General features: G+C 43.4%; 1 protein-coding gene across 5 annotated transcripts in view; it reads left to right on the plus strand.

The window, feature by feature from the left end:
- Nucleotides 1-27018, plus strand: part of LOC122564856 (pre-B-cell leukemia transcription factor 3) — a 251920-nt gene that overhangs the window by 192839 nt on the left and 32063 nt on the right. For all 5 annotated transcript variants that reach the window (XM_043720212.1, XM_043720211.1, XM_043720215.1 and 2 more), the window contains one exon: nt 16360-16495. In XM_043720212.1, coding sequence (XP_043576147.1) covers nt 16360-16495 — 136 coding nt within the window. The remainder of the gene's footprint in view (nt 1-16359; nt 16496-27018) is intronic.

The following is a 27018-nucleotide window of genomic DNA, read 5'->3' on the forward strand; positions in this document are numbered from 1 at the left end:
ACCTAAAAGTAGTTTATAAAGTTGAGATGCATGAATAGTTCTCCCTTATTACTAGGAGGCATATATTTAAGGTAAAAGGGGGGGAAGTTAAAGGAAATATGAGAGGCAAGTTTTTTATACAGATAAGTGTGTAGACCGCACTACCTGAAGAGATGATAGAAGCAGATACAATAGCAATGTTTAAGAGACATCTTGACAGATATGTGAACAGGCAAGAAATAGAGGGATACAGATCATGTAAACGCAAAATGTTTTTATTTTGGAATGCAGTCAAGGCACAGGTTTTGTGGGCTGAAGGTCTTTTCCTGTGCTGTACAGTTCTTTATTATGGAACAGCCAAGGAACTACTTTCAATTATTTTTGAAACCTATTTGGACAGAGTATTGAGCACAGGAGTTGGGAATTCATGTTGCGGCTGTACAGGACCACTGTTGGAATATTGCGTGCAATTCTGATGTCCTTCCTATCGGAAAGATGTTGTGAAACTTGAAAGGGCTCATAGAAGATCTACAAGGATGTTGCCAGGGTTGGAGGATTTGAGCTATAGGGAGAGGCTAAACAGGCTGAGGGGGTGACCTTACAGAGGTTTACAAAATTATGAGGAGCATGGATAGGATAAATAGACAAAGTCTTTTCCCTGGGATGAGGGAGTCCAGAACTAGAGGACATAGGTTTAAGGTAAGAGGGGAAAGATATAAAAGAGACCTAAGGAACAACTTTTTCATGCAGAGGGTTGTGCGTGTATGGAATGAGCTGCCAGAGGAAGTGGTGGAGGCTGGTACAATTACAACATTTAAAAAGCATTTGGATGGGTATATGAATCGGAAGGGTTTGGAGGGAATTAGCTGGGTGCTGGCAGGTGGGACTAGATTGGGGTGGGATATCTGGTCGCATGGATGGGTTGGACCGTAGGGTCTGTTACCATGCTGTACATCTCTATGATCTATGATCTATGTTATGGCACATCACCAGGGCAGATGGGAGTTGAACCCAGATGTTTTGATCCAGAGCTAGGGACACAATCAATGTGCCACAAGATGAGCACAGATTAATTAATTAATTAATCCTATTTATGCCCAGCATCAAAATACAATTAATACATTTACCGTACTGGTTTTATTAAGCTGATTTTGGACCCAAAGATAAACTGACCAGATTTACTGATCCTGGCAAGAGACAAATACTGTTTTCACTTGGCCTTTCTGAGGAGTTTATGTATTTATCCACTAAATATTCCTAGCAGGGTTGAAGTCTAATATTATAGTATGGTAGTTGTCACATCTGTGTGAAGATGCATTGTGGTTTGCCTAGCACTTGTATTTCAGTTATATTATATTGGATAGGCATTTGTCATTGCTGACGTTATGTCAACACTTTTACCTGTGCACACTGTCCATGGATCACAACCAGTTATATGTGTAGATTTTTGAGATTACAATCGAGAGCTAATCTGCCTAGAATCCAGCTTTATTTTTGACATTTGGGAGCTGAGCGTTGAGTGCTTAGGTCATTCTGCCACAAACCAGAAAAGTGAGACTATCAAATGAGAAAATGGCTAAGGAAGGTCTGAACCAACAGCGGTGTGGTGTTGGTTACTAGTTTTTTAAAAACTATTTGAGTCCATAGCATGAAAACGCTTCTCACAAAAAGTTAGAAGAATGTCTGTTATTTCCATACTTCGTAAATAAAATCATGGCCAAGTAGTTTTGAAGCAAATAATTTTTGACACACACTTTTGTTAGCAAATTGTTAATCATGTAAAGAACAAACCTTTTTTCAGTGACTGTCAATGGGTATTTTGTCAATGGTGCAGGGATCCATTACATAAAATTAATGCTCAAATTTGCAGCTTACCAATTTTTCAGGAACATTTCAGGACAATCTTAGATGTTCACGTGAAGTGGAAATGATGTGCTGACATTTTAGCCTAACTCACTTTTTTCAGGAAACTGAGGGGATCAGGTGCAGCATTGTTTGCACAGCACAATAGAATCAGTTCAGTGATAGCATTCCATCCAATCCTACAGATTTGTTGCTCAACAAATAAGTTAAAATGATTTTCATACACCTGTCTCCATTCATTATTTTTCATTGATGCTCACTTTACATCATTCTCATTAAAATGGTTGTCTATTATTGTGAAATAGAATTTGATTTAAAGTGCTAAACATTTCTGAAATAACTAAATTTTGTTTTCTCTTTGTTGTCAAAATTTGGTCACCCAACTTCCCCTCCTGGTTCCCGTGTTAGCCAATATTGTAAACAATCTCATTATGCATGTTGACTGCCTAACCTTTAAATCTGCCTTCATCACTCCCTCAAAGATCTAACCCTTGACTCTCTTGTCCCTGCAAACTTCAGTCTAATTTCCAATCTCCCTTTTCTCCCCAATGACCTTTAATATCATGGTGCCTCCCAAATTTGTACCCACATTTCCTGGAACTCTAAGGTTGAATCCACTCCTGCCACAGTACTGAAACAATAGACATCAAAATCACAAATGAGATCCAGTTTGACTGACAAAGGTAAATTTCTTTTGTTGTCTTTCTCATCCTGTTTGTAGCCTTTGATATCTTTCACTACAGCATCCTGCTCCAGTACCTCTCACTGTCATCCAACTGGCTGGTACCGCATTTCCTTGTTCCATTTGGCCTCCTTCTTTAGAGACCGCAATTTCCCTTCCCACATGGTTAAAGATGCCCTCCAACGCATCTCGTCCACATCCCGCACCTCCACCCTCAGACCCCACCCCTCCAACCGTAACAAGGACAGAACGCCCCTGGTGCTCACCTTCCACCCTACCAACCTTCGCATAAACCAAATCATCCGCCGACATTTCCGCCACCTCCATAAAGACCTCACCACCAGGGATATATTTCCCTCCCCACCCCTTTCCGCCTTCCGCAAGGACCGTTCCCTCCGTGACTATCTGATCAGGTCCACGCCCCCATACAACCCACCCTCCCATCCTGGCACTTTCCCCTGCCACCGCAGGAACTGGAAAACCTGCGCCCAAACCACCTCCCTCACCTCTATCCAAGGCCCTAAAGGAGCCTTCCACATCCATCAAAGTTTTACCTGCACATCCACTAATATCATTTATTGTATCCGTTGCTCCCGATGTGGTCTCCTCTACATTGGGGAGACTGGGTGCCTCCTAGCAGAGCGTTTTAAGGAACATCTCTGGGACACCCGCACCAATCAACCACACCGCCGCGTGGCCCAACATTTCAACTCCCCCTCCCACTCTGCCGAGGACATGGAGGTCCTGGGCCTCCTTCACCGCCGCTCCCTCACCGCCGCTCCCTCACCACCAGACGCCTGGAGGAAGAACGCCTCATCTTCCGCCTCGGAACACTTCAACCCCAGGGTATCAATGTGGACTTCAACAGTTTCCTCATTTCCCCTTCACCCCCATCCTCCTCTAGCTTATCTCTCCACGCTTCAGGCTTACTGCCTTTATTCCTGATGAAGGGCTTTTGCCCAAAACGTTGATTTCGCTGCTCCTTGGATGCTGCCTGAACTGCTGTGCTCTTCCAGAATCTGGTTTCCAGCATCTGCAGTCGTTGTTTTTACCTTGTTCCATTTGTAGCTAAAGAATCACTTGCTATGGCTTCTCTTGCTCAGTTACCTTTGGTGTTCTACAAGAATCTATCCTTAACCCCTCACCTTTTTTTTAATTTTGCAACTCAACAACTTCATCTAAAGGCATAATGTTTGCTTTCATAAAAATGCTGATGATACACAGCTCTACCTCACCACATCTCTCCATTCCTCCATTGTTGCTAATTATCAGATTGCTCATCGAATGGTTTGCATTGGATGAGCAGAAATGTCCTCCAAGCAAAGTGCCTAATTGAGCTGTACCCTAGATACTGATTCTATTCCTTTGCCAGACAAAATCTGAGATTAAGCCATTCCATTTGCAACTTTGATGTTATATTTGGTCATGAAATGAGCTTCTGACTTCATAGTTGTTCCATCACTAAGACCATCTACTTCTACCTCTGCAACATCACTCAACATTGCCCCTATCACAGCTTGTCTGCTGCTGAAACCCTCATTCATGCCTTAGTTATCTCTTGACTTGACAACTGCAGCACTGTTTGGGTTGGTCTGCCACATTCTATCCTCCATAAATGTGAGGTCATCCAAAAGTCTTCCGCCTGCCTCTGAACTTGCATTGAGCTTTGTTCACTTATGTCACCCGAACCTACCTACATTAGTTCCTGGTTGAGTGACATCTTTATTTTAAAATTTTCATCCTTATTTTAAAATCTATTCATGATTTTATCCTTCCCATTGTTTGTAATTTTCCCCTCAAACCTCCAAAATATCTATGCTCCTCTAATTCTAGGCTTTTGTGCATCTCAGTTTTCATTGCTGTCCCATTGCACCTTCAGTTGCTAAGGCCCTCAGCTCTGGAATACCCTTCCTACACTTCTCCACCTCTGTGTCTCACTTTCCTAACTTGAGACAGTCCTTAAACCTACCTCTTGGGCCAAGCTTTTGGTCACCTGATCTAATAACTCATTACACTCAATGTCATACTCTACTCTATAATTTTCCTATGGTGCATCATGGGATGCTTCATTTTATCAAAGGTGTTGCTATACCCTGCCTTGCTGCAGGATTCTCAATGTTCCCTTCCACCATTTCTTTACAAGAGAAGCCTCAGTTCGTTTCTATAGGAAATGCCAGTTGATGCTAATTTTTGGTTAAATAGAGCAAACAAAGAAAGAAAAGTTGGATAGACAGCATATGGGATACTTGGTATTCATTTAGACCATGAATATCACATCTTCTGTTTGACATTATCTTATCAACAACTTAGAAAACTTGCCAAAAATAATCACTGCATCCCCAACAACAAGTAGATCCATAGTACTTTGTGCGTGCCTAATTTTGACTGTGTAAGTATGCCACATAGAATGTCTTAAAGATATTCTAATGCTCCTCAAAGGTATTACCTTAACAGCAGAAGTCTGCAAGATTCCTGGTTGATGCAATTGGATCATCTGAGACAAAGTGGTTTTCTGTCAGGGTGCATAAAGCCAGTGAACTATTTGTAAGGCTGCACTTCATATGCTGTTGTAAGAACATTCTGGCCCCATTTCCTTTTTGCATGTTATCAATTCATTCCTGTCCTGCCACTTGTACTGGCATTGGATCTATGTGAACACTTGTCACTGGAAAACAGACTTTTCAGATGAGTAAAGAAATGAGAAATAGTTGTATGCAGTTGTTCATCAGGAAAGTCAGTTCTTTCCTAAATGAACACTCAAAGCTCTTTGGCAGCACTCTGATTGTTCATGTCAGAATCCAAAACTGCCCTTGCAACTTGTGTTATGGGGCTCCCCACTGCATATTAGAATAGCTTTGCAAAGATGTTCACCATAGTGTTGCAGATGGGGATAAAGGATTCCTCCAACTGATTTGTCAACTGTTGAATATTAGAGACCATTTTAAATGTCTTTCTTTACATTTTTATGCCCAAATCGACATCTTTGGCCACTGTGCTGTCTTGATTTGTCCACAATATCCACCTCCAATGTTGTTTAGCTCTCACCTACTGCCAGCTTTACCTATCCAGTCTTAGGGGAGAAAGTGAGGACTGCAGATGCTGGAGATCAGAGCTGAAAATGTGTTGCTGGAAAAGCGCAGCAGGTCAGGCAGCATCCAAGGAGCAGGAGAATCGACTTTTCGGGCATGAGCCCTTCTTCAGGAATGGGGAAAGTGTCCAGCAGGCTAAGATAAAAGGTAGGGAGGAGGGACTTGGGGGAGGGGCGTTGGAAATGCGATAGGTGGAAGGAGGTTAAGGTGAGGGTGATAGGCCGGAGTGGGGGTGGGGACAGAGAGGTCAGGAAGAAGATTGCAGGTTAGGAAGGCGGTGCTGAGTTCAAGGGTTGGGACTGAGACAAGGTGGGGGCAGGGGAAATGAGGAAACTGGAGAAATCTGAGTTCATCCCTTGTGGTTGGAGGGTTCCTAGGTGGAAGATGAGGCGCTCTTCCTCCAGCCGTCGTGTTGCTGTGGTCTGGTGATGGAGGAGCCCAAGGACCTGCATGTCCTTGGTGGAGTGGGAGGGGGAGTTGAAGTGTTGAGCCCCGGGGTGGCTGGGTTGGTTGGTCCGGGTGTCCCAGAGGTGTTCTCTGAAACTTCCGCAAGTAGGCGACCTGTCTCCCCAATATAGAGGAGGCCACATCGGGTGCAGCGGATGCAGTAAATGATGTGTGTGGAGGTGCAGGTGAATTTGTGGCGGATCTGGAAGGATCCCATGGGGCCTTGGAGGGAAATAAGGGGGGAGGTGTGGGCGCAAGTTTTGCATTTCTTGCGGTTGCAGGGGAAGGTGCCAGGAGTGGACGTTGGGTTGGTGGGGGGTGTGGACCTAACGAGGGAGTCACGGAGGGAGTGGTCTTTTCGGAACGCTGATAGGGGAGGGGAGGGAAATATATCCCTGGTGGTGGGGTCCGTTTGGAGCTGGCGGAAATGACGACGGATGATATGGTGTGTATGAGGTTGGTGGGGTGGTAGGTGAGGACCAGTGGGGTTCTGTCCTGGTGGCGATTGGAGGGGCAGGGTTCAAGGGCGGAGGAGCGGGAAGTGGAGGAGATGCGGTGGAGAGCATCGTCGATCACATCTGGGGGGAAATTGCAGTCTTTGAAGAAGGAGGCCATCTGGGTTGTACAGTATTGGAACTGGTCCTCCTAGGAGCAGATGCTATCCAGTCTTAGCAATAGCATATTTTGTAGTGGCTTCTCTTCTGATTTCCCCACCATCATTTATACTTGCCTCATTTCTATTTCATAATTACATGCTTCTCACCATCCACAATATTTGAAGATAGGTTTAAAGTTAACACTGATGATACCCAGATCCACATCACCATCTCCACTCTTAGCCCTCCATTGCTGCTGTGTTGTCAGATTGCTTCTTCAATGTACAGTCTCGGATAAGCTACAATAAACACTGAAGACAAAAACTGTTGTCTTTGCCCTCTACCACAAATTCCATTCTCTTACCACTCTCCAACCACTGTTTTAGAATGAAGCAGACTGTTTCCAGCTTCAGCATCCTATTTGATTCCACACCGAGGTTGCAATTTCATATCAACCAGGATTTGATTGAATGGAACAACAGGCTTGAAAGGCTGATGGCCTGCTCCCACTCCTTGTCCCTGCCTCAGCTTATCTTCTGAACCCCACCCCCCGCCCCCAACAGACTTGACTATTCTAGGGTTCTGAAAAACTTTTCTCAACATGACAGCCGCTCTTTGCAAGCTGCTGAAAATGACACCCTACAACCTTCGTATTACTCTGTTCCCTTTCTGGGGAGGTTAGAACTATATTTATTGATCCTATTGTTTATGAAGGAATATATTTTTTTCAAACTGTAATTTTTGACATTATTTCACCGAACGTAATATACAATTGTATGTTCCTAGTCCCTTCTGAAAATACAGCTTGAAGTGCAAGATAAGTCAATGTATTTAAAGACTGAGGGATGTAGTTGGAAAATTGAAAGCAAGTAATATTCTTAATGATTATCATTTCTGATCCACTAACTCAAGACAAATAATTTTAAACAAGAAATGGCTTTGGAATTTGTGCAATGATGTTAATCTCGGATGAGCATGTTTGATTGCAATTTGTTCCTTTGAGCATTGCAGGTCTCCGTGTTAATATTTGTTAACTATTTGAGTACTGAACATTCTGAAACACAATTGTACTACCTCAAGTGCATGAAAAAGAGATTAGTAATTACCACCTATATTCAAATGAGCTGATGATGTAACAGCATAGTAAGGTTTCAGCCACCAGTTTGCCAGACGGTTAGATTATGCAAAACCTCAGTATTCTAAACAGTTCACAAGCCAATAAGAGTTTACATTTCTTAAGGTATTTTTGTGGCTTTTTAAAAATTGTTTATGCAATTAAGACAATTTCTTATGCTTATTATTTCTGCATTGAACTCAATTCAAGTCAATATATTAGGGTGCGTGCATTGGAATTCCAGTCTGGTGCCAAGAAAGAGTTTAAGATGTCTCTTCAGAGATTTTGGATCCGAAGGGTGTGCCATAAACCTACCTGGAGTTAATTTAAATGTTCAGAGTGCAGACACTTGCATTTGCACTCTCCAAACATTTATATGTTAGCTCCTAGGAGAGGAGCTTGGTACAGTGATGTAACCAAACATGCAGCCAAGTTGTATCCTGGGCAGGAGAATTAAAAGTGCAGTATCGAAAGCCAACTTTTCAGAGTATAATGATTGTGTTATTCTTTAATTGATTTAATCTTCAATACAGTAATATTGTGTTACAGATTTAGAATAAATGCAATTTAATGTTTAAGTCTGTTATCACCTGTACACGTTTATTTTTATTTTTGCATACCTGTGTCCTATTTAAGTGTTTTTTATAGTAAATTATTCCCTGTATATAAAACTTGGAGTCATTAGTGTTTTCATGTTTCATTTTGAAGGTATGTATTCAAATAACTTTCTTCAAACAAACCAAGGTAAAAAAAGAAAACAAAAGTCACCCATTCTAATTAAAATCTATAAAATAGCTTTGTCCATGTAGATTGCACATGCACAGTGGAAAGTGTCTCAGCTGACAAACAATAGGGACTCAACAATTGAGTTCACTGCAGTAATTACAAACATAAGAATTTGCCTTAATTGCATTAACAGTCTTTTTTAAAAAAAGCTGCAAAAGTATACTTAAGAAATGTTAACATTTGTTGGCTTGTGAACTGTTTAGAATACCAGTTCAGATATGGCCAACATTTCAAAGATACAATTATAAAAAATAATTTATTGTTATGATCCCAGATGATGGAAATACTGGATAGGTCAGATCCCAGAATGAAACCTGACTTGGGAGATCACATTGCTTTTTTTGTTGTTTAACAACGTGGTTGGTTACTGCCACATATACACATGAGGCTGCAGAAGTTATTTAGCAACAGAATATAAGTTTATTACACGAGAGAAGAAATAAACAAATAAAACTATGTATATGTAGGAAATAGTTACAAAAATTCTTAACACAAACAACGAAACAATGTTTTAGCCTATTTCCCAGTAACACCCTGATCTCAGCTTTCAAATCTCCACTGATGCTTTCCAGTTCCTTTTGCTTGCACTATAGATACAATTAACAATGCCTTTCTGAGTCAGTTAGCATTAACCTTTTACAATTCTAATGGCCTAAACTTCCTCAATTCTAACAACTTGATGATTTATATCCAAACTCGCCTGGTTTGATGGCTCCACACTAAAGTACTTTGGCTAGGGTGACTTGCTCCCCTAAACTGACTTGGTTGACTGTTAGGAGAAACAGATCTTTTTTGAATTGAACTCTTGAGTTCTTTTGAATTAAAACTCAGAACCTTCTGTTCTGAAGTCAAAAATAAACTAATTATCTTATTATGTTTACTTTTTCTGTTGGATGTTTATAAAATAAACATTTTATCCATTAGGATTAAAGGTATACTGCAGTAGTCCCATGCTTTCTTGAAACTGATGTATTTTCGTTCCTGTTCCAAACTGACCATCTGACCCTTAAAAAACTTCACGGAACTGACCTAAATCTGTCTGCCTCTTTTGAAATCCAAATTCCCCTAAAAGATGTATACGGTATCTCTGAGGCTGAGTGTGCTGTTCTCAGCAAAGGACTCAGCTTTGTACCCTTACGTTCCCACCTCAATGAATTCCGGGCTTGACATGATGCTGAGCTCTTCTTCCGTTGCCTTTGTGCTCACTTCTTTGGGCAAGAGTCCTCCCCCTGCTCCACAGATCCTTTCACATCCCTCCAACATTCCACCTCTGATTGGACACCCCCGCCAGGACAATTTCCTGCCCTCAATCTTTTCATTGACAATTGTCGACATTGGCCGCCTTAATTTCTCTGCCCCTCTTACACATTCCAACCTCTCTCCATCCAAACTTTCTGCCCTTCGCTCCCTTAGGTCCAACCCCAACCTTGTCATCAAACCTGTTGACAAAGGGGGTGCTGTTGTCGTCTGGCGTACTGACCTCTACTTCGCAGAGGCTGAGCGCCAACTCTGTTTCCTCCTCCTACCTCCCCCTGGAACATGACCACACCACTGAGCATCAAGCCATTGTCTCTAGCACCATTCTGATCTCATTTCCTCCGGATGCCTCTCTCCCCCGCCCCCCCACAACTTCCAACTTCATAGTCTCCCAACCCCGGACAGCCCGTTTCTACCTACTCCCCAAAATCCACAAGAAGGACTGTCCCGGCAGGCCCATTGTGTCAACATGCTCCTGCCCCACTGAACTTATTTCCTCCTACCTTGACTCCATCCTCACTCCTCTGGTTCACTCCCTCCCCACCTCCATCCAGGATTCCTCTAATGCCTTGCGACACATTGACAGCTTTCAATTCGAAGGCCCAAACCAACTCCTATTCACCATGGATATGCAATCTCTTTACACCTCCATCCCACACCAAGACGGCTTGAAAGCTCTTCGCTTCTTTCTCGAAAAGAGGCCTGAACAATCTCCATCCACCACCACTTTCCTCAGCCTAGCTGAACTTGTTTTCTCTCTCAACAACTTCTCCTTCAACTCATCCCATTTTCTCCAAATCAAAGGTGTAGCAATGGGTATCCGCATGGGTCCTAGTTATGCCTGCCTTTTCATGGGGTATGTGGAACATTTCTTGTTCCAGGCCTACCCAGGTCCCCTCCCATAACTGCTTTATCGGTACATCGATGACTATTTCGGTGCGGCTTCATGCTCTCGTCCTGATCTGGAAAAATTCATAAACTTCGCTTCCAGTTTTCATCCCTCCATCACCTTCACCTGGTCCATCTCCGACACTTGCCTTCCTTTCCTTGACCTTTCTGTCTCCAGCTGAAAAATGTGTTGCTGGAAAAGCGCAGCAGGTCAGGCAGCATCCAAGGAGCAGGAGGATCGCGTTTCGGGCATAAGCCCTTCTTTGGGCTTATGCCCGAAACGTCGATTCTCCTGCTCCTTGGATGCTGCCTGACCTGCTGTGCTTTTCTAGCAACACATTTTTCAGCTCTGATCTCCAGCATCTGCAGTCCTCACTTTCTCCTTTCTGTCTCCATTTCCGGCAATAGTCAATCCACTAATATCCATTACAAGCCCACTGACTCCCACAGCTATCTGGACTACAGCTCTTCTCACCCTACGTCCTGTAAGGACTCTATCCCTTTCTCTCAGCTCCTTTGCCTCCACTGCATTTGTTCCGATGAGGCCACTTTCCAAAGTGGTGCTCTTAATATGTGCTCCTTCTTTTCCAACCGTGGCTTCCCACCTACAGTTGTTGACAGGGCTCTCGACAGCGTGTGGTCCATCTCCTGCACTATGACCCTCACCCCCTCCCTCCCCTCCCAGAACAAGGATAGGGTCCCTGTTGTTGTCACCTTTCACTCCAGCTTTCACATGCAAAGAATAATCCTCCACCATTTTCGCCATGACGAATATGACGCCACCACTAAACTCATCTTCCCTTCCCTCCCCCGTCTGCATTCCGCAGAGATCGTTCCTTCCGGGACAACCTAGTCCACTCCTCCATCACACCGAACACCTCTCCCATCACACGCCGCACCTTCTCATGCAATCGCAGAAGGTGCAACTCCTGCCCCTTTACCTCTTCCATCCAGCTTTGACAAAGAGTCAGTTAGACTCGAAACGTCAGCTCTTTTCTCTCCTTACAGATGCTGCCAGACCTGCTGAGATTTTACAGCATTTTCTCTTTTGGCTCCAATAAGGAGTTTGTTACACATAACAGATTGAACATATTATGAGGAATAGCATGGGATTAAAATAGATCTGAATACTGGTGAACATTTCTAAACTGAAGTCGTAGAGGTTAAAATTGAATTAAAAGCATGTTTTAAAACTAATGATCATCAAACACTCCGGTCCCAAACATACCTTGTCAAAGACCAATGTATGGACTTTTATGGCACTTTTCATGCCTCAATAGACTAACGTGCTTAACACCTACTTAGTCACTTTTGAAGTACAATCAGGGTTTTCTTTTTCTTATAAATGTAACAACTATAATATGCAAGCTAAATTGAGTTTTTTGAAGAAGTAATAAAGAAGATTGATGAGGGCAGAGCAGTAGATGTGATCTATATGGACTTCAGTAAGTCGTTTCACAAGGTTCCCCATGGGAGACTGATTAGCAAGGTTAGATCTCATGGAATACAGGGAGAACTGGCTCAAAGGTAGAAGACAGAGGGTGGTGGTGGAGGGTTGTTTTTCAGACTGGAGGCCTGTGACCAGTGGAGTGCCACAAGGATCGGTGCTGGGCCCTCTACGTTTTGTCATTTATATAAATGATTTGGATGCGAGCATAAGAGGTACAGTTAGTAAGTTTGCAGATGACACCAAAATTGGAGGTGTAGTGGACAGCGAAGAGGGTTACCTCAGATTACAACAGGATCTCGATCAGATGGGCTAATGGGCTGAGAAGTGGCAGATGGAGTTTAATTCAGATAAATGCGAGGTGCTGCATTTTGGGAAATCAAGTCTTAGCATGACTTATACACTTAATGGTAAGGTCCTAGGGAATGTTGCTGAACAAAGAGACCTTGGAGTGCAGGTTCATAGCTCCTTGAAAGTGGAGTCGCAGGTAGATAGGATAGTGAAGAAGGTATTTGGTATGCTTTCCTTTATTGGTCAGAGTATTGAGTACAGTAGTTGGGAGGTCATGTTGCGGCTGTACAGGACATTGGTTAGGCCACTGTTGGAATATTGCATGCAATTCTGGTTTCCTTCCTATCGGAAAGATGTTGTGAAACTTGAAAGGGTTCAGAAAAGATTTACAAGGATGTTGCCAGGGTTGGAGGATTTGAGCTATAGGGAGAGGCTGAACAGGCTGGGGCTGTTTTCCCTGGAGCGTCGGAGGCTGAGGGGTGACCTTATAGAGGTTTACAAAATTATGAGGGGCATGGATAGGATAAATAGACAAAGTCTTTTCCCTGGGGTCGGGGAGTCCAGAACTAGAGGACATAGGTTTAGGGTGAGAGGGGAAAGATATAAAAGAGACCTAAGGGGCAACTTTTTCATGCAGAAGGTGGAATGAGCTGCCAGAGGAGGTAGTGGAGGCTGGTACAATTGCAACATTTAAGAGGCATTTGGATGGGTATATGAATAGGAAGGGTTTGGAGGGGTATGGGCCGGGTGCTGGCAGGTGGGCCGGGATTGGGTTGGGATATCTGGTCGGCATGGACAGGTTGGACCAAAGGGTCTGATTCCATGCTATACATATCTATGACTCATATGCACAGGTAAGTAATTAAACAGAAATGAAATGAATAATTAGTTAATCAGTTTTGGATTTGTTGGTCGAGAGTGTATTCTAGGAAATCAGGAGAGCCTACATGTGCTTTGGAGAAAGACTTGGTGAGAATTTTTGTATTCATTTGAATAAGAAGATGGCATCCCCTAATAATGTGGCACTTATTTAATATTGCATGCAAATCCCTGCCAAGACTGTATATTGTAATCCTGAAGTGAGAATTGAGCCCACAATCTTCCTGCTTCATGGTGAAAGTTTGCCAGTAAGCCCAGCTGACACTCCCAAAACACACACCAACTTCTTTTGTACTTGCCACTTGCAGTTTGCATGTTCTTCACCAATAGAATGGAAGTTTGGAAGGAGAGTAAAGCAGCTATTGTGCAGGAGAATGCAAGCCTGTGAATCCAAGTAATTTGAAGAACATTTTCTTTGTCAATATATTTGTGACATACCATATATACCAGTGTAAAGGTCAATCTCATGTAAAGGTCGACCCCTTATTTTGGCCAAAGAATCTTGTATTTTCCATATATCTCATGTCTAAGTCGACCCTACTATATCTCATTAAATCGCATTCATTCATTCAAACTGGTAACTATTCATTGCTCTTTGTTTACTATATTGCATCTCTATTCATTCATTCATAACTCTACTTACCACACTTGGTTTACTACAGCACATTTCGACTCATTCAGCCTATTGGTACTTATCACAATTTGTTCACTATACATCCAAAAGTTAATATCATTAAAATATTAACCATTTTAACTGTGCCATTTTATCTGAATAAAATCAGAATAAATATTAGCTACATACTTTAACACATTTGTCAAAGAATTAAAGATAATGTTGTAAATGTTCATAACATATGAGAATAAATGGGAGGGACACAGAAGAATTTGGCGGGAAAGTTCAAGATGCTTACACAATCAGAATTTAATAAATGTTTCATTTTAAGTCTGCCATTATACCAGGCCATGACGATGTTGAATAGTGTGATTTTGCAGGATTTCAATGAATCTTTGACATTTTACATTTTTATAGCGGTCTCTTGTTTTTATCCAGTAATTACCTGTACTGTAATTCATTGTTTTTCTTCTTAAACTGGATTTGCTCATGAATTTCAGCCCTCAAAACTTGTCCCCGTGAATTAGTTGACTCCCTAATTTCAGCTTTAAAAAAGAAACAGTCTTCAAAATTCCATGTATACACGAGTATATATGGTATTTCATACTCAATCCAGGGTTTCCTAAACCTGAATTTCATTACTTGCTTTCAGGCATCACGATGTCTTGAAATTTTGAAGACTCAAATGATGCTCCATGCTGATATTTGGTATACAATCCAAGTTGATATATGAGCACGCTACTCAACCGAGAATTGGAATTAAAATGTGCAACCGGCTGTCATTGAGATGGCAGAATAGCATACAACCTTGGAAATTGAATCTGTGCCTCCTGGTCATAGGTAGGGACACTACAACTGTGCTACAAGAGCCCCAAATACAACAGTAGATATTTTAAACAACCTGTTAAGAGACATTGTGACACACCTCTAGAGTAGGCGTTGGACTCAAACCCCAGATTGTTTCGCTCAGAGATTGGTACACTCTTACTCTGCCACAAGAGCCACAGCTCAAATACAACAGTAATGTCATAGTCACTATTACACTGGCTTTGAAGGCCATTGCCATTCTGTTTTAAACTGCCGATCAAGATCTCTGCTGGTTTGTTAAAAGTACAGATTCTATTAATGCAACACACATTGCACCTGTAGACAGAGACTGAAACAAACTGAAGTAATTTCACTGGCAGCCGGGTCATCAGCAGGTGTGGTAAATTATAATAATTAAAAACAGTTGGAAGATGTCTTTAGAGAATTTGGATAACTTTGCACAAGTTAAATTGAGCAGATGTGCATTTTTAAAATGATTTATTCAAAGGGGGAGAGAGAGTAAAGAAGGCAATAAGAGTGGTCGCACAATAGAGAGATGAATGTTACTCCAGGGACATTCCATGTGCTGTGCTGGAATGAGCATTCATCGTTACGCTGCAGAAAAACCAAGGGGGCATTTCGTTGTTGGAATGATGCAAAGTTCTGGTGTTGTAAAATGCAGAGGAACCTTCCATTTAACCTCTCCAGAGGAATAGAGAAAGCAATCCTGAAAGGTACAAGAACAAGTGTCTGCACAGGCACATTGTCTCTTTAGGTCACAGTCAAGTCAGGAGGCCTGTAGAAAAGCTATTGATATTTATATTTTAGTATGATATAGGATCTAGACTGAAAGACTATGCTTTCACTTTTCAAAGGTCTGATGCTTGTAGAATTTTAGAGACATGCCAATTATCTTTGAGTGTTGGATGATGTGTTTTCACAGGCCTAGCTGCAGTTTAACAGTTCTTTTCAGTGTTGTTATCTTTCTCAGATATTGTCATTGGCTGTTTTCTTTTGCTTCAGTGGATTTTTGAATTTTTAGCTAAATGTAGGTTTAAAAATTGTTGGAAAAACTTTCAAAATTCTGTTGCTTTGACATTGTGGTAAGAAAGCAAAAGTGGGAAAAACAAAATATTCTTTTTGATGATTTATTCAAACTTAACTTGTTTCATGGCTTGTTCATTTGTGTGTGTATGGGAAAAAAATGTGTCGAGGAACAAGTTTTCTGACTAAACTCTAAGATAGAATTGCTTGATGTTTACAAAACACATTGGCACGGTGGCACAGTGGTTACCACTGCTGCCTCACAGTGGTTAGCACTGTTGCCTCACAGTGCCAGAGACCCGGGTTCAATTCCCACCTCAGGCAACTTTCCACGTGGAGTTTGCACATTCTCCCCATGTCTACGTGGGTTTCCTCCGGGTGCTCTGGTTTCCTCCCAAATCCAAAAATGTGCAGGTTAGGTGAATTGGCCATGCTAAATTGCCTGTACTGTTTGGTGAAGGGGTAAATGTAGGGGAGTGGGTTGCGCTTCGGCGGGTCAGTGTGGACTTGTTGGGCCGAAGGGCCTGTTTCCACACTAAGTAATCTAAAAAAAACTTAAAATCTTTCATGTTTTCAGACGAAAGCGACGCAATTTCAGCAAACAAGCAACAGAAGTCTTGAATGAGTATTTTTACTCACACCTCAGCAATCCCTATCCCAGTGAAGAAGCCAAAGAAGAGTTGGCAAAGAAGTGCAGTATCACAGTATCACAGGTGAGTTGAGACAACTTTTAGTTTTTGAATTTAGTCAAAAGGAAAATCTTGGCTCTCAAGTTAATGTTGGAACATAGACAGGAAAAATTGGTTAGAAACATGAGTATGGATTCAGTGTATTGATATTTTCTGTTCGAAGAAATTTGTTCAGGTCTATAAAATTGATGATTGAATTGCTGTTCGTTTAATTTAGTTCATCTTCTGACTTGGTATCACTTGACTAGATTTTAAAAAAGACAGAAATTGACAAATATTGGAACTTTACAGTAGATAGAGTAATAATTGACTGAAAATATTTGTTTAATGTAAAACAACCAGATTAAATACTTGTAAATTGAGATTAATTGAATATTACATCAAAATGTAAATATTTATGATGCACTAAGAATCATAATGTTTAGATTGAATTGGCCATTCCCAAAGCTCTTGAATTAAATTTCACCATGTGAAAACTTGTTACAATGTAAAGCAGCAATATGATCTAGTTTTTATTCAGCTTTTCTTTGTCATGTGGAAGTTGCAACAGGTCTATGTAGCCTATTAAGAAATTTCTTATTTCAAGACAGGAACTGATGTTTTAAAAGTAAAAATTTATTCCTATATGCATATTTATTCAGCTATTTAGGCTAATTTATTTTATAGACCAGCAATTATTGCACCTGTTGTACCTAACTGTCTCCTGCAGATAAAATACATCATAGAATCTCACAGTGTTGGATGGAAACCATTCAGCCTGTCATTGCAATGGCTGGCTGCTTGAAAGAGCTGTCCAAGTGAGCAAACTTTTCCCTAAAAGAACTCATAGAACTAGTTGTTATCGTTTGCTCTGTGTCATGATGTATTTGCACAGTAATACATATTAGATGTTGTCTTATTGCATAGATTCTAGACCAGATAGGCAATGTTTATTTAAGACAGTTGCATGACATCATGACATGTGATGTTCCAGTAGAAAGATAACAAACCTTGCCTTCAGTCAGGCTCTCAATGCAGTGGAGGCAGTACAGTAGTTTGTGTAGAATGTACAGTAACATCAGTAAGCACAGATCACAGAGTATCTGTAAGTCTTAATGTGATAGCAATGTAAATAGTGTTGTTAAACTTCAAGACCTCAGTTTCAACAGAACACAGTCTTTGTGGTATATGTTATGTGCACTAAGATATAGGGCAGCACTGAGACAACTGTGTATCATACCGGCAATGATGCTTGGTCCAAAAAATAACATGATGATGGCATCAAATGGGCATTAAAAGCTAATGATAATAGCTAGTTAGTGACAGCAGGATGGTACTAAAAGATGATAGTAGCAGGAACAGTTGTGAAGATGTGAACCTGAGTTTAGAGCTGAAATTAACAATCAAGATTAAAATGCTATAACCTATACTAAAGCTAGTAACCTCTTTGGAGAAGAAAGATCTGAGAGTACAACACCTCTCACTCACTCACTTATTAAAATTTGATCCACTTTAAACAATGGGAGTTTTAAAAATTCCAAAACACTGCCCCTATCAACAATGTGTTCATGATTAAGGTACAGAAGACAAAAAACACAGGATATCTGACATTGTTTTTCTTACGTTAGCCAGGGCTCATTGATTGGACCAGATTAACACCCAATTTTGTTTGAGGTCCACCTGGCTGACTTGTTGTAATCACTACGTGCCTCCCTCCAAGTTTAAGGGCATTGGCCAGTTCTTTTATTTGTAGCTCCTCCTGGAGAATGTTAGCACCGGGTCATGTTCCTCCTACTTTGCCTTTAATACAAGTGGCATGTAATGCACAGTAGCTCACCTCTTGTGCCTGGACTGTCGGAAAAACTTCATTCTCTTCAGATGGCAAAGGTATTAAGGTGGTGACATCTGCCATTTTCATCTCGGATTCTGAGGTACCTTCAGCACTTGGAAAGGGAGAATCCACTGGTTCTGGAACAGTTGGAAAGGCTGTCGAGGAGCCAGGCACGTTTTACTCCTGCACTGTTTGTGAGTTTGCAGCTTTCATGTTGGCCATGTGCTTGTTCAGGACTGTCACATCGACCTGAACTTTATATGTCACTGGACCTGACTTCACGTCAACCATGACTCTTATCCATGCAGGGCCATTCCCATAGTTCCTACACCAAACTTTGTCCCATGTAGTAAACTGTCTCTCTCGCTTTGAAGGAGTCTTGTGTCTGACATTGGCATCCCTGATGCCATTTCACCCTGATGCCCCCCACCCCCATGTTTGGTTAGATCAGATTTAACCTGGTGCGGAGTCTTCTTCCCAAAAGCAACACAACTGGAGCTATCGCTGTAGTTGCATGAGGGGTGATCCTATAATCAAATAGGAACTAGGATAGTTTGGTATCTGGTGAAGCTGTTGGCTGTTTCTTTAAGCCAGTGTTAAAAGTTTGGACTGCTCTTTCTACCAGACCATTGGAGAGTGGATGGTATAGAGCCATTCTGATGTGTCGTAAACCATTCAACTTTTGGAAATATGCAAATTCCCTGCTGGTAACTGATAGACCATTATCTGTGACCAACATTTCTGGGAGATTGTGTATTAGAAAAAAATGCTGACAGTTTTTCTCTCATCATCCTCATGTTTGATGAATGAACACTGTGCACATCCAGCCTCTTTAAGTGGGCGTCCACAACGGAGTTGAACGTTGAGCCCATGAAAGGATCTGCATAGTCGACTTGTAACCGAGTCCAGAGTTTACCCGGTCATTCCCATGAATGTAGATGAGTTGCTGGCAGTAATTTTTGTCTGTGATGGCACTCTGGGCACTGCTCCACCAACCCAGCAATGTCTGTATCCAGTCTTGAACACGAGAAATCAGTCTTGCCAACATCTTCATTTTGGAAATCCCTGAATAACCGATGGTGGAGTTCAATCAGTATCTGTCAGTGATCTTTGCTTGGGTCAGTTACTCTTGCTCCCTATAATAATATGCCATAATTTATTGTGATCTGGTCTGTCCACGTCCAAAAGGTTTCAATTCAGGTTGTGACAGTCCTTTGGTTTTTCTCCATCACCACCAGCTGTTTCAGTTTTGCCAGGACCAGATCTTTCTGCGTCCAAAGTCTGATATTGTAAGCTGTGAGTGGAAGTGTATCCAAAAAATTTAAAATCATTATGGACTATTCCAGGTGGTGGTACCATCAGTTGTGTATTGCCAGAGAGTGGTGGCTCAATGGATCCACATTTGTTAGTTGGTTTTCCAGACGGTATTCCAACTGTAATTATATGTACTTAGTATTAGAACCCACTTCTGAATTCAGCCTGAAGCTATGGGCAGCACTGCCCTGTCCTCTTTAAGCAGACCTAGCAGTGGTTTTTGGTCTGTTACTATTACAAATTTGCATCCGTAAAGGTATTAGTACAACTTCCTGACTCCAAATGATTGCCAAACCTTCCTTCTCTATCTGGACATATTTATACTTTGCATTGGCCAAAGTCATGGATGCATACACTATCAGGTGTTCCTCTCCATTCAGCCACCTAATACTATCCCAATGCCCTATAGGGAGACATCTCACTTGGGATCATGGTATGCCAATATTTTAAAGTATGATAGCTGTTTCTTCACAATGGCTTGTAGTAAAAGGAGTATAGTAAAATGGCAACCGTTTCCAAGGCTGACCCTGTCTTAAGATTTGGTGCAAAGTTGGCAGGATGGAGGCCAGGTTATTTATGAACTTTCAGTAGTAATTCACCAGCCTGAGGAACGACCTAAGCTCTGGTACAGATGTAGAAGCCGGAGCACGTTTGTGGCCCTCACTACCTTCCAATGGGTGTAACCTGGTCTGGTTGACTGTGTAGCCCAAGTAGGTCACTTCGGGTGCCTGGAACACATGGCTTTTTCCCTTCTCAGGCATATGCCCATTGGTAGAACCATCTAAGGACTATATTCAAGTTCTCTGAGTGTTCCTTATTGGTCTTCCCTGTTACTAGCACATCATCTAGATAAATGGCAACCTGAGACAGACCTTGTTCTTCTTCATCTGTTTAAAAGTTACACAGGCTGATCTCAAATAGTAGTCTCGTACATTGGTACAAACCCTTATGGGTGTTAATTGAAGTATACTTCTCATCTAACTGCAATTGCAAGTATGCGTGGCTCATGTCCAGCTTTGTGAATGACCCCCCACCTGCCTTCCTTGCATTAAATCCTCTAGGTGAGGGACTGTTTTTATCCAGCTGCAAAAAGCGGTTTACCATTTATTTAAAATACCCCAACAGGCACGCCGACATGTTAGGCTTTACAATTGGGATGACCAATGCTCCCCATTCCGCAAACTGGACTGATTTGATAATTCTTCACTTTCCTGTCTTCTGATTTCTACCTCTACTTTGCCCATAAAACAAATGGCACTGGGCGGGCCTTGCAAAATCATGGAATTGCTTCCTGGTCAACATGCAAGATGGCCTTATTTTCTTTGATAGTCCCTAGACCTTTCTGAAAAACTGCCATATATTTACTTAGGACTTTACTCGGGCAACCATTTTCTGAATGTTGAGCCAATCACAATGAATCTTTCTCAACTAGTTTCTCCCCATCAAGCTTGGGCCCGAGTCTTTTACTACAATCAGAGATAACTGAACCAGCTGCTTCTCATAAGAGACCAGAACCGAAGTTGTACCGTTCATCTATAAAGGTTCCCTGGAATAAGTTCTCAGTTGAATTGAGGTTTTGTACAGACTTAAGGGTTGGAATCCACAAGAATTTTACTGGTTCTGCAATCAATGCAACGGACACGCCAATATCAACCTCCATTAGAACTGGGTGACCACTTAAGCAGATGTTTATTTTGATTGGTTCTGTTTTGGATGTTGCTGAGTAATTTACCTGTTCCAAACCATTTGCAGGTAAACTTTCTGTCCTGGATACAGATCTGAGTTCTCTTACTCCATTTAGGTCTAGTAGGACACTTTTGCTGTTTGGAGTCTGCATACTGCAGTAACTTCAGTGGCTTAGTGGCCCAGTTCCTGAAGAAAATTTTAACCATTTGGCTGAGCTTGACTTTGTTTTGGGGTTTTGCTGTGGGCTGACCGAGAGTCCCTCTGTTCAGGATATGTCCTGATTGATGGCTATGCAAATGTCTTCAACCAACTGGTGTTCCCCAAGCTCAGCACTTCCATAGGAATATCCTGCAACTCATATGCTCCACCTACTGCATTTTCCAATGATAAAGCCAGTGTAGTGCCTGTTTGAAGTCCAGTTGAGCTTCAGCTAGTAGGCACTTTTGCATGGTTACATTATTAATCCCACATTCCAAATGGTGTCTGTTTCTCATTAAGGGTTAAACCAAAGTCACATGCCTCTGCCAGTTTCCCTAACGTAGTCAAAAATCTCAGTACAGATTCCTCTGGTTCTTGAATTGCTGAGTAAAACTGACAGTGTCTCAGAATCAGAGGAGACTTGGAATCATGATATTCCTTATCTAAATCTGTCAAGTCTTGAAAGGTTTTAGTATCTGGTGCCTCAGAGAAACTCAGGCTCCTAAAAAAACAAAAAGCTGCAGATCTACCAGTTGTCAGGAGAATTACTTGTTGATTTTCATTTGCCCCAATGTCATTTGCCTGGAAAAGAAAACACATTCTTCCCATTTAGTGGGCCCAGTCTTCAATGGCAGGATCGAATGAGTCAAGCTTCCCAAATAACAGCATAATGCTAGAAATGCTTACACCAACTCAAAGATGACTGATGCGAGTGAATTTCTTCAGGAGTATGCCTTTCTCTTGTTGCCACGAAATAACTCCACAGAGGCCAATATCTCATCACCAAATCACCCTTTATTTACACATGGAGAGTGCTTGACAGTGATCCAGCTGCCTCAAAGCCAGCTCTTAGAATGAACAGAATGTCTGATTTTTTTTTTGTTTTTTTTTCTCTTCCTTTAACAAAAATCAGTCTCCTCTCCACCTGTTTTCTCTTCTTTCCACCTTCACTCCACGCTAGTTCCAGCTCCCTCAGAGGCAGCTCTCAGAGTGAACAGAACCTCTGACACGCCTGGTCTTTTTTTTAATAAAGAAGAAACAAAGAACTTGTTTTTTTTTTTCTTTTTTTTCCTTTTTTTTGCGGTAGTGCTTATTTTTTCCCTCAGCACCCATGTTGTGTGTATGCAGGTGTGAGACACAGTGAAAGACACAAGGTACACAAATCTTTATTCAAATTTCCACCACCAGGAAGAAAGGAAACACCCAAGTGCCCAGTGACCAGCAGTGCCCTTCACATCAAAGGGCAATGCTGTGTGATCAAACAGTGAAGGGGAGAGCAGGGATTAAATCAAAGTAGAGTTGGAGGGGGAAAAAAATGCACTCCACTCCCTGCGGTGCCCACCTCTCCCTGAACAACTCCACCGCATGCTCCTTCTCCAGAGACACTCAGGCTCTAACGTAACCGCGGAAAAGGGGAAGGCAGTCGGCCCTAATGACCCCCTCCACGGCCTGCTGCCTGGACCGATTTATGGCCAGTTTGGCCAGGCCCAGGAGCAGACCCACAAGGAGGTCTTCAGACCTGCCCTCCCCCCTCCGTACTGGGTGCCCGAAGATCAGGAGCGTGGGACTGAAGTGCAACCAAAAGCAGAGGAGGAGGTTTTTGAGGAAATCAAAACGGGAGTGCAAATGTTCCACCCAATATATACATGGTCCATGGACTCCACAGCACTCACAGTTGGGCTGTGAGTCCGTGAACCACCGCAATCTGCGGTTGCAAGGGACCGCTGCGTGCAGCACCCTCCACCCCAGATCCCCGAGAGAAAGAGGGAGGACTCCCGCATTGAGAGCCCTCCACTGGGGATCCTCACTGCCCGGTGGCAAATGGGCACGCCTAGACGTGTCCGGGCGGTGGATGAGGGAGAAGAGGTGGACGGTGTGCAGCAGCAGTCGATACAGGGCCTGCCTTTTTACGTCCTTAAAAGGGACAAAATTAAAATTCCGGAGGCGGCTCAGGTTGTGGGGCACAGTCTCCTGCGAGAAGTACGGGACCTTGGGGCCAATGTGAAATTCCGTCCAGGCAGGGGTAAGCGCGATGGGATCCCATCGCACACCTGAGCATCCTCCAACTGGTGCACTACATCGGGTCTGAGCACCGCCGTTTTAAGGTGTCGGATGGCGGTGGCCAAGTACCTGACATCTACCGCTGCCCTGCTCGCTATGTCCTGCAGCAGTGTCCAGCCCAGGCCCCCGGCACCCAGCACGTCCCTGATCCGGTCACCCTTGCCGCCACGGCCCTCCCCTCCAACAGCCACTCGAACCCACGAGTACGGAGGTGCGGAGTCGTGAGCAACGGCTCCCTGACGACAGCCGCTACTCCTGCCGGCAGGTAGGCGCGACGCGATTCGACCATCTTCCAGACAGTGATCAGGTCCTGGTAAAAGACAGGCAGCATATTGAGGGTGACCTCCAAACCGTCACGGTCGACAAACAGGAGCTGCGTGTCGTAGTTGAGGTTACGCACCTGGCGGAAAAAATAGGTTGCCAGGGCGCACCACCTAGGAGGAGGCTTGACATAAAGGTTTCGCTGCAAGGTCTGAAGGTGGAACGTTGCGACCTGGGTGTGGACGCACACCAGCGACTAACCGCCCTCCTCAATAGGGAGACTCAGAATCTGCGCAGCGACCCAGTGGATCTTTTTGTCCCAGAAGAAGTCGACCAACGTTCTCTGGATGTCAGCGACAAAACCAGGAGGAGGGGCCAAAGTGACCAGTCGGTACCACAGCATGGCGGCCACCAGCTGGTTTATGACCTCGACTCCTGCAAGATAGCACTCGGAGTAGTCCTGCCCAGCGGCCTAGGCGAGCCGAGATTTTGGTCTCAGAACTTGTTTTTTTTATTTTATTACACAATTACAAAACAGTTTAAACAAAACAGTTAACATTTACAGCTGTATACAACAGCAATTTTACAAGGGAGAGGAGCAGCAAAGCCAGGCCTCAAACTCTACCGTTAAACCAGTTTACAGAGAGATGAGGACAAACCTCAAACCCCAGTTTCACATATGACAAGACAGCAACAATGACATTTGTACATAAAAAACCAATCCAGTTACAGAAAAAAAAGTGCATACAATACAGACCCAGCAAGCCCCCGCCCCTCCCACCTTCCGACCACTTTAAGGCAGCCTGCCCCTATGCACCTTCCAGCTCTCCGTCCATCCTGACACACCTTTCGACCATCTCTAGGACAGCCCACCCCGGTACCCGCCCAGGATGACAGCGGTCAGGACAGCCTACCCACCTTCCGGCTTCACTAACCACCCTCGGCACCTTTCGACCACCTCTAGGACAGCCCGCCCCGGTACCTGCCCGGGATGACAGTGCTGAGGACGGCTACCCGCCTTCTGGCTCTCTGTCTGCCCCTATGTACCATTGGGCTCTCACCCACCCCAATGCACCGTCAGGTCAGTGGGCTATCCTGGCACACCTTCCGGCCACCTCTAGGACAGCCCGTCCCCTTCCCTGGGACGACAGCGTGCAGGGTAGCCCACAAGCCTTCCAGATCTCAGCCTGCCCCTACGCACCTTCTGGCTCTCGGCTGCTCTGACACACCTTTCGACCACCTCTAGGACAGCCCATTCCGATTAGCCCTTCTTGGAACGGCAGCGCTTAGAATGGCCTACCCACCATCTGGCTCTCAGGGCGACTGGCATCAGGGTGACCCACCCTGGTCACTTTGGCTTTTAGGACAGCCTACCAACCTTCAAATTCACAGGATGGCCTACCCACCCTCCGGCTCTTGGGGTGACAGCTTTCAGGACGACCCATGAGCTCCCCAGCTCACAGCAAGGCCTGCCAGGCCCACGGATATGGAAGACAGTGCAAGTGATAGACCCAACAAACGTCATAATACAGTTAATTATCAAAAAACACACCGAGTCCTTTCTGGTGCACGCAGAGTCTAGATATAGAGTCCTCAAAAATATAGAGTCCATTCTCAGGAACAGAGTCCACTCCAGATTACAGCATGCATCGTCAGAAGTGGAGTCCACTCCCAAAGGCAGCAAATACACACCCCACAGCACAGGTGTTCAGTCTCCATGGAGTCCTGGCCCAGCCTTGGAAAACCAGGCCCACTCACAGGAACAGTACATTGTACAGGTGCATTTAACTCACAGGGGTTTGGTGCACTCCCGAAGGAAAGGTCTTCTCCCAAACTCCAGGATACAGCAAGTGCTCACCTCCCAGCACACACACAGGTGTTCACTCTTCAAAGGCCCAGTCCCAGGGTTAGGCTTCCCCACTGGAACAGCTGCTCTGGTAAAATGTATGTCTTCCATAAGGGCTCAGTCCAAACACCAAAAACAGTGAGGATACATACAAAAAACTAGAGTCCAAGGGCTAAGCCCTACCACAAAATTTAGCATTGTCCTTTTCTCAAAATGTAAAAAGAAAAAAAGAGTAGCACACAGGCTGTAACCAGCCAGTTAAACAACAACCCCCTAATGAGAACTGAGTTACACCTGAAATACATTGTGTGCATCAAAGAAATGCCAGTTAACAAACTGGCTAAATAATTCAGCCAGTTCAGGAATCAGGTTTCCCCCCTCCAAAAAAAAAGAGAAGCAGAAACCAACACTAACATACTGACTGTAGCACCAGACAGCACAGAGTCAGTCCCCTAAATGGAGGAGAATCTAAATCTCCTGTTTATATATTTTTTTTCACTCCTGTTTTTTTTGAGTAAACAGAACCTCTGACATTCCTGTTTTTTTTTCTTTTATTAAACCCCCACACTACCGCCTAACTGCGGTACTGCTTATTTTTTCCCCCACCACCCATGTATGTGTGCAGGTGTGGGACACAGTGAAAGACACAAGGTGCACAAATCTTTATTCGGTTTCCACCACTATGAAGAAAGGAAACACCCAGGTCGCCAGTGACAAGCAGTGCCCTTCACATCAAAGGGCAATGCTGTGTGATCAAACAGTGAAGGGGAGGGCAGGGATTAAATCAAAATAGAGTTGGAGGGGGAAATAATGCACTCCACTCCCTGCGGCGCCCACCTCTCCCTGAACAACTCCAGGGTGTTGGTGGAGACCGCGTGCTCCTTCTCCAAGGACACCCGGGCTCTAATGTAACCGCGGAAGAGGGGCAGGCAGTCGGCCCTAACAACCCCCTCCACGGCCCGCTGCCTGGACCTGTTTATGGCCAGTAATATCCTGTTTATATCAGTCAGCCAGGGTTTTCCTGATTGTCCCAGGTTAACAGCCATAATCAGGGAACTCATATTCTATGAAGTTCACCTGATTGACCTTTACAATTGCTTAGTACAAACCTGCTACTTTGAAAGCAGCAACAAAATAAAAAGAAGCTAACGTCAATTTTTTTGGAAAGGAGAAGTGCTATGCAGTTTATGCTGGCACAGTAAAAATGGAAAGTGAACAGCTGAGCATGGTTTGGCACTTCACTGACATTTTATTAGAATTTCAGCTAATTCAAGAAAGAATGAGTTTTTGTTTTCTGTAACAACAAATTGTTGATTTAATAAAAAGACAGCCAAACTTCCTATTGTGTTGGAAAATGAAGGATAAAGAAGA

Source organism: Chiloscyllium plagiosum, chromosome 30, assembly GCF_004010195.1.
Source record: "Chiloscyllium plagiosum isolate BGI_BamShark_2017 chromosome 30, ASM401019v2, whole genome shotgun sequence".
NCBI classification, from domain to species: Eukaryota; Metazoa; Chordata; class Chondrichthyes; order Orectolobiformes; family Hemiscylliidae; genus Chiloscyllium; species Chiloscyllium plagiosum.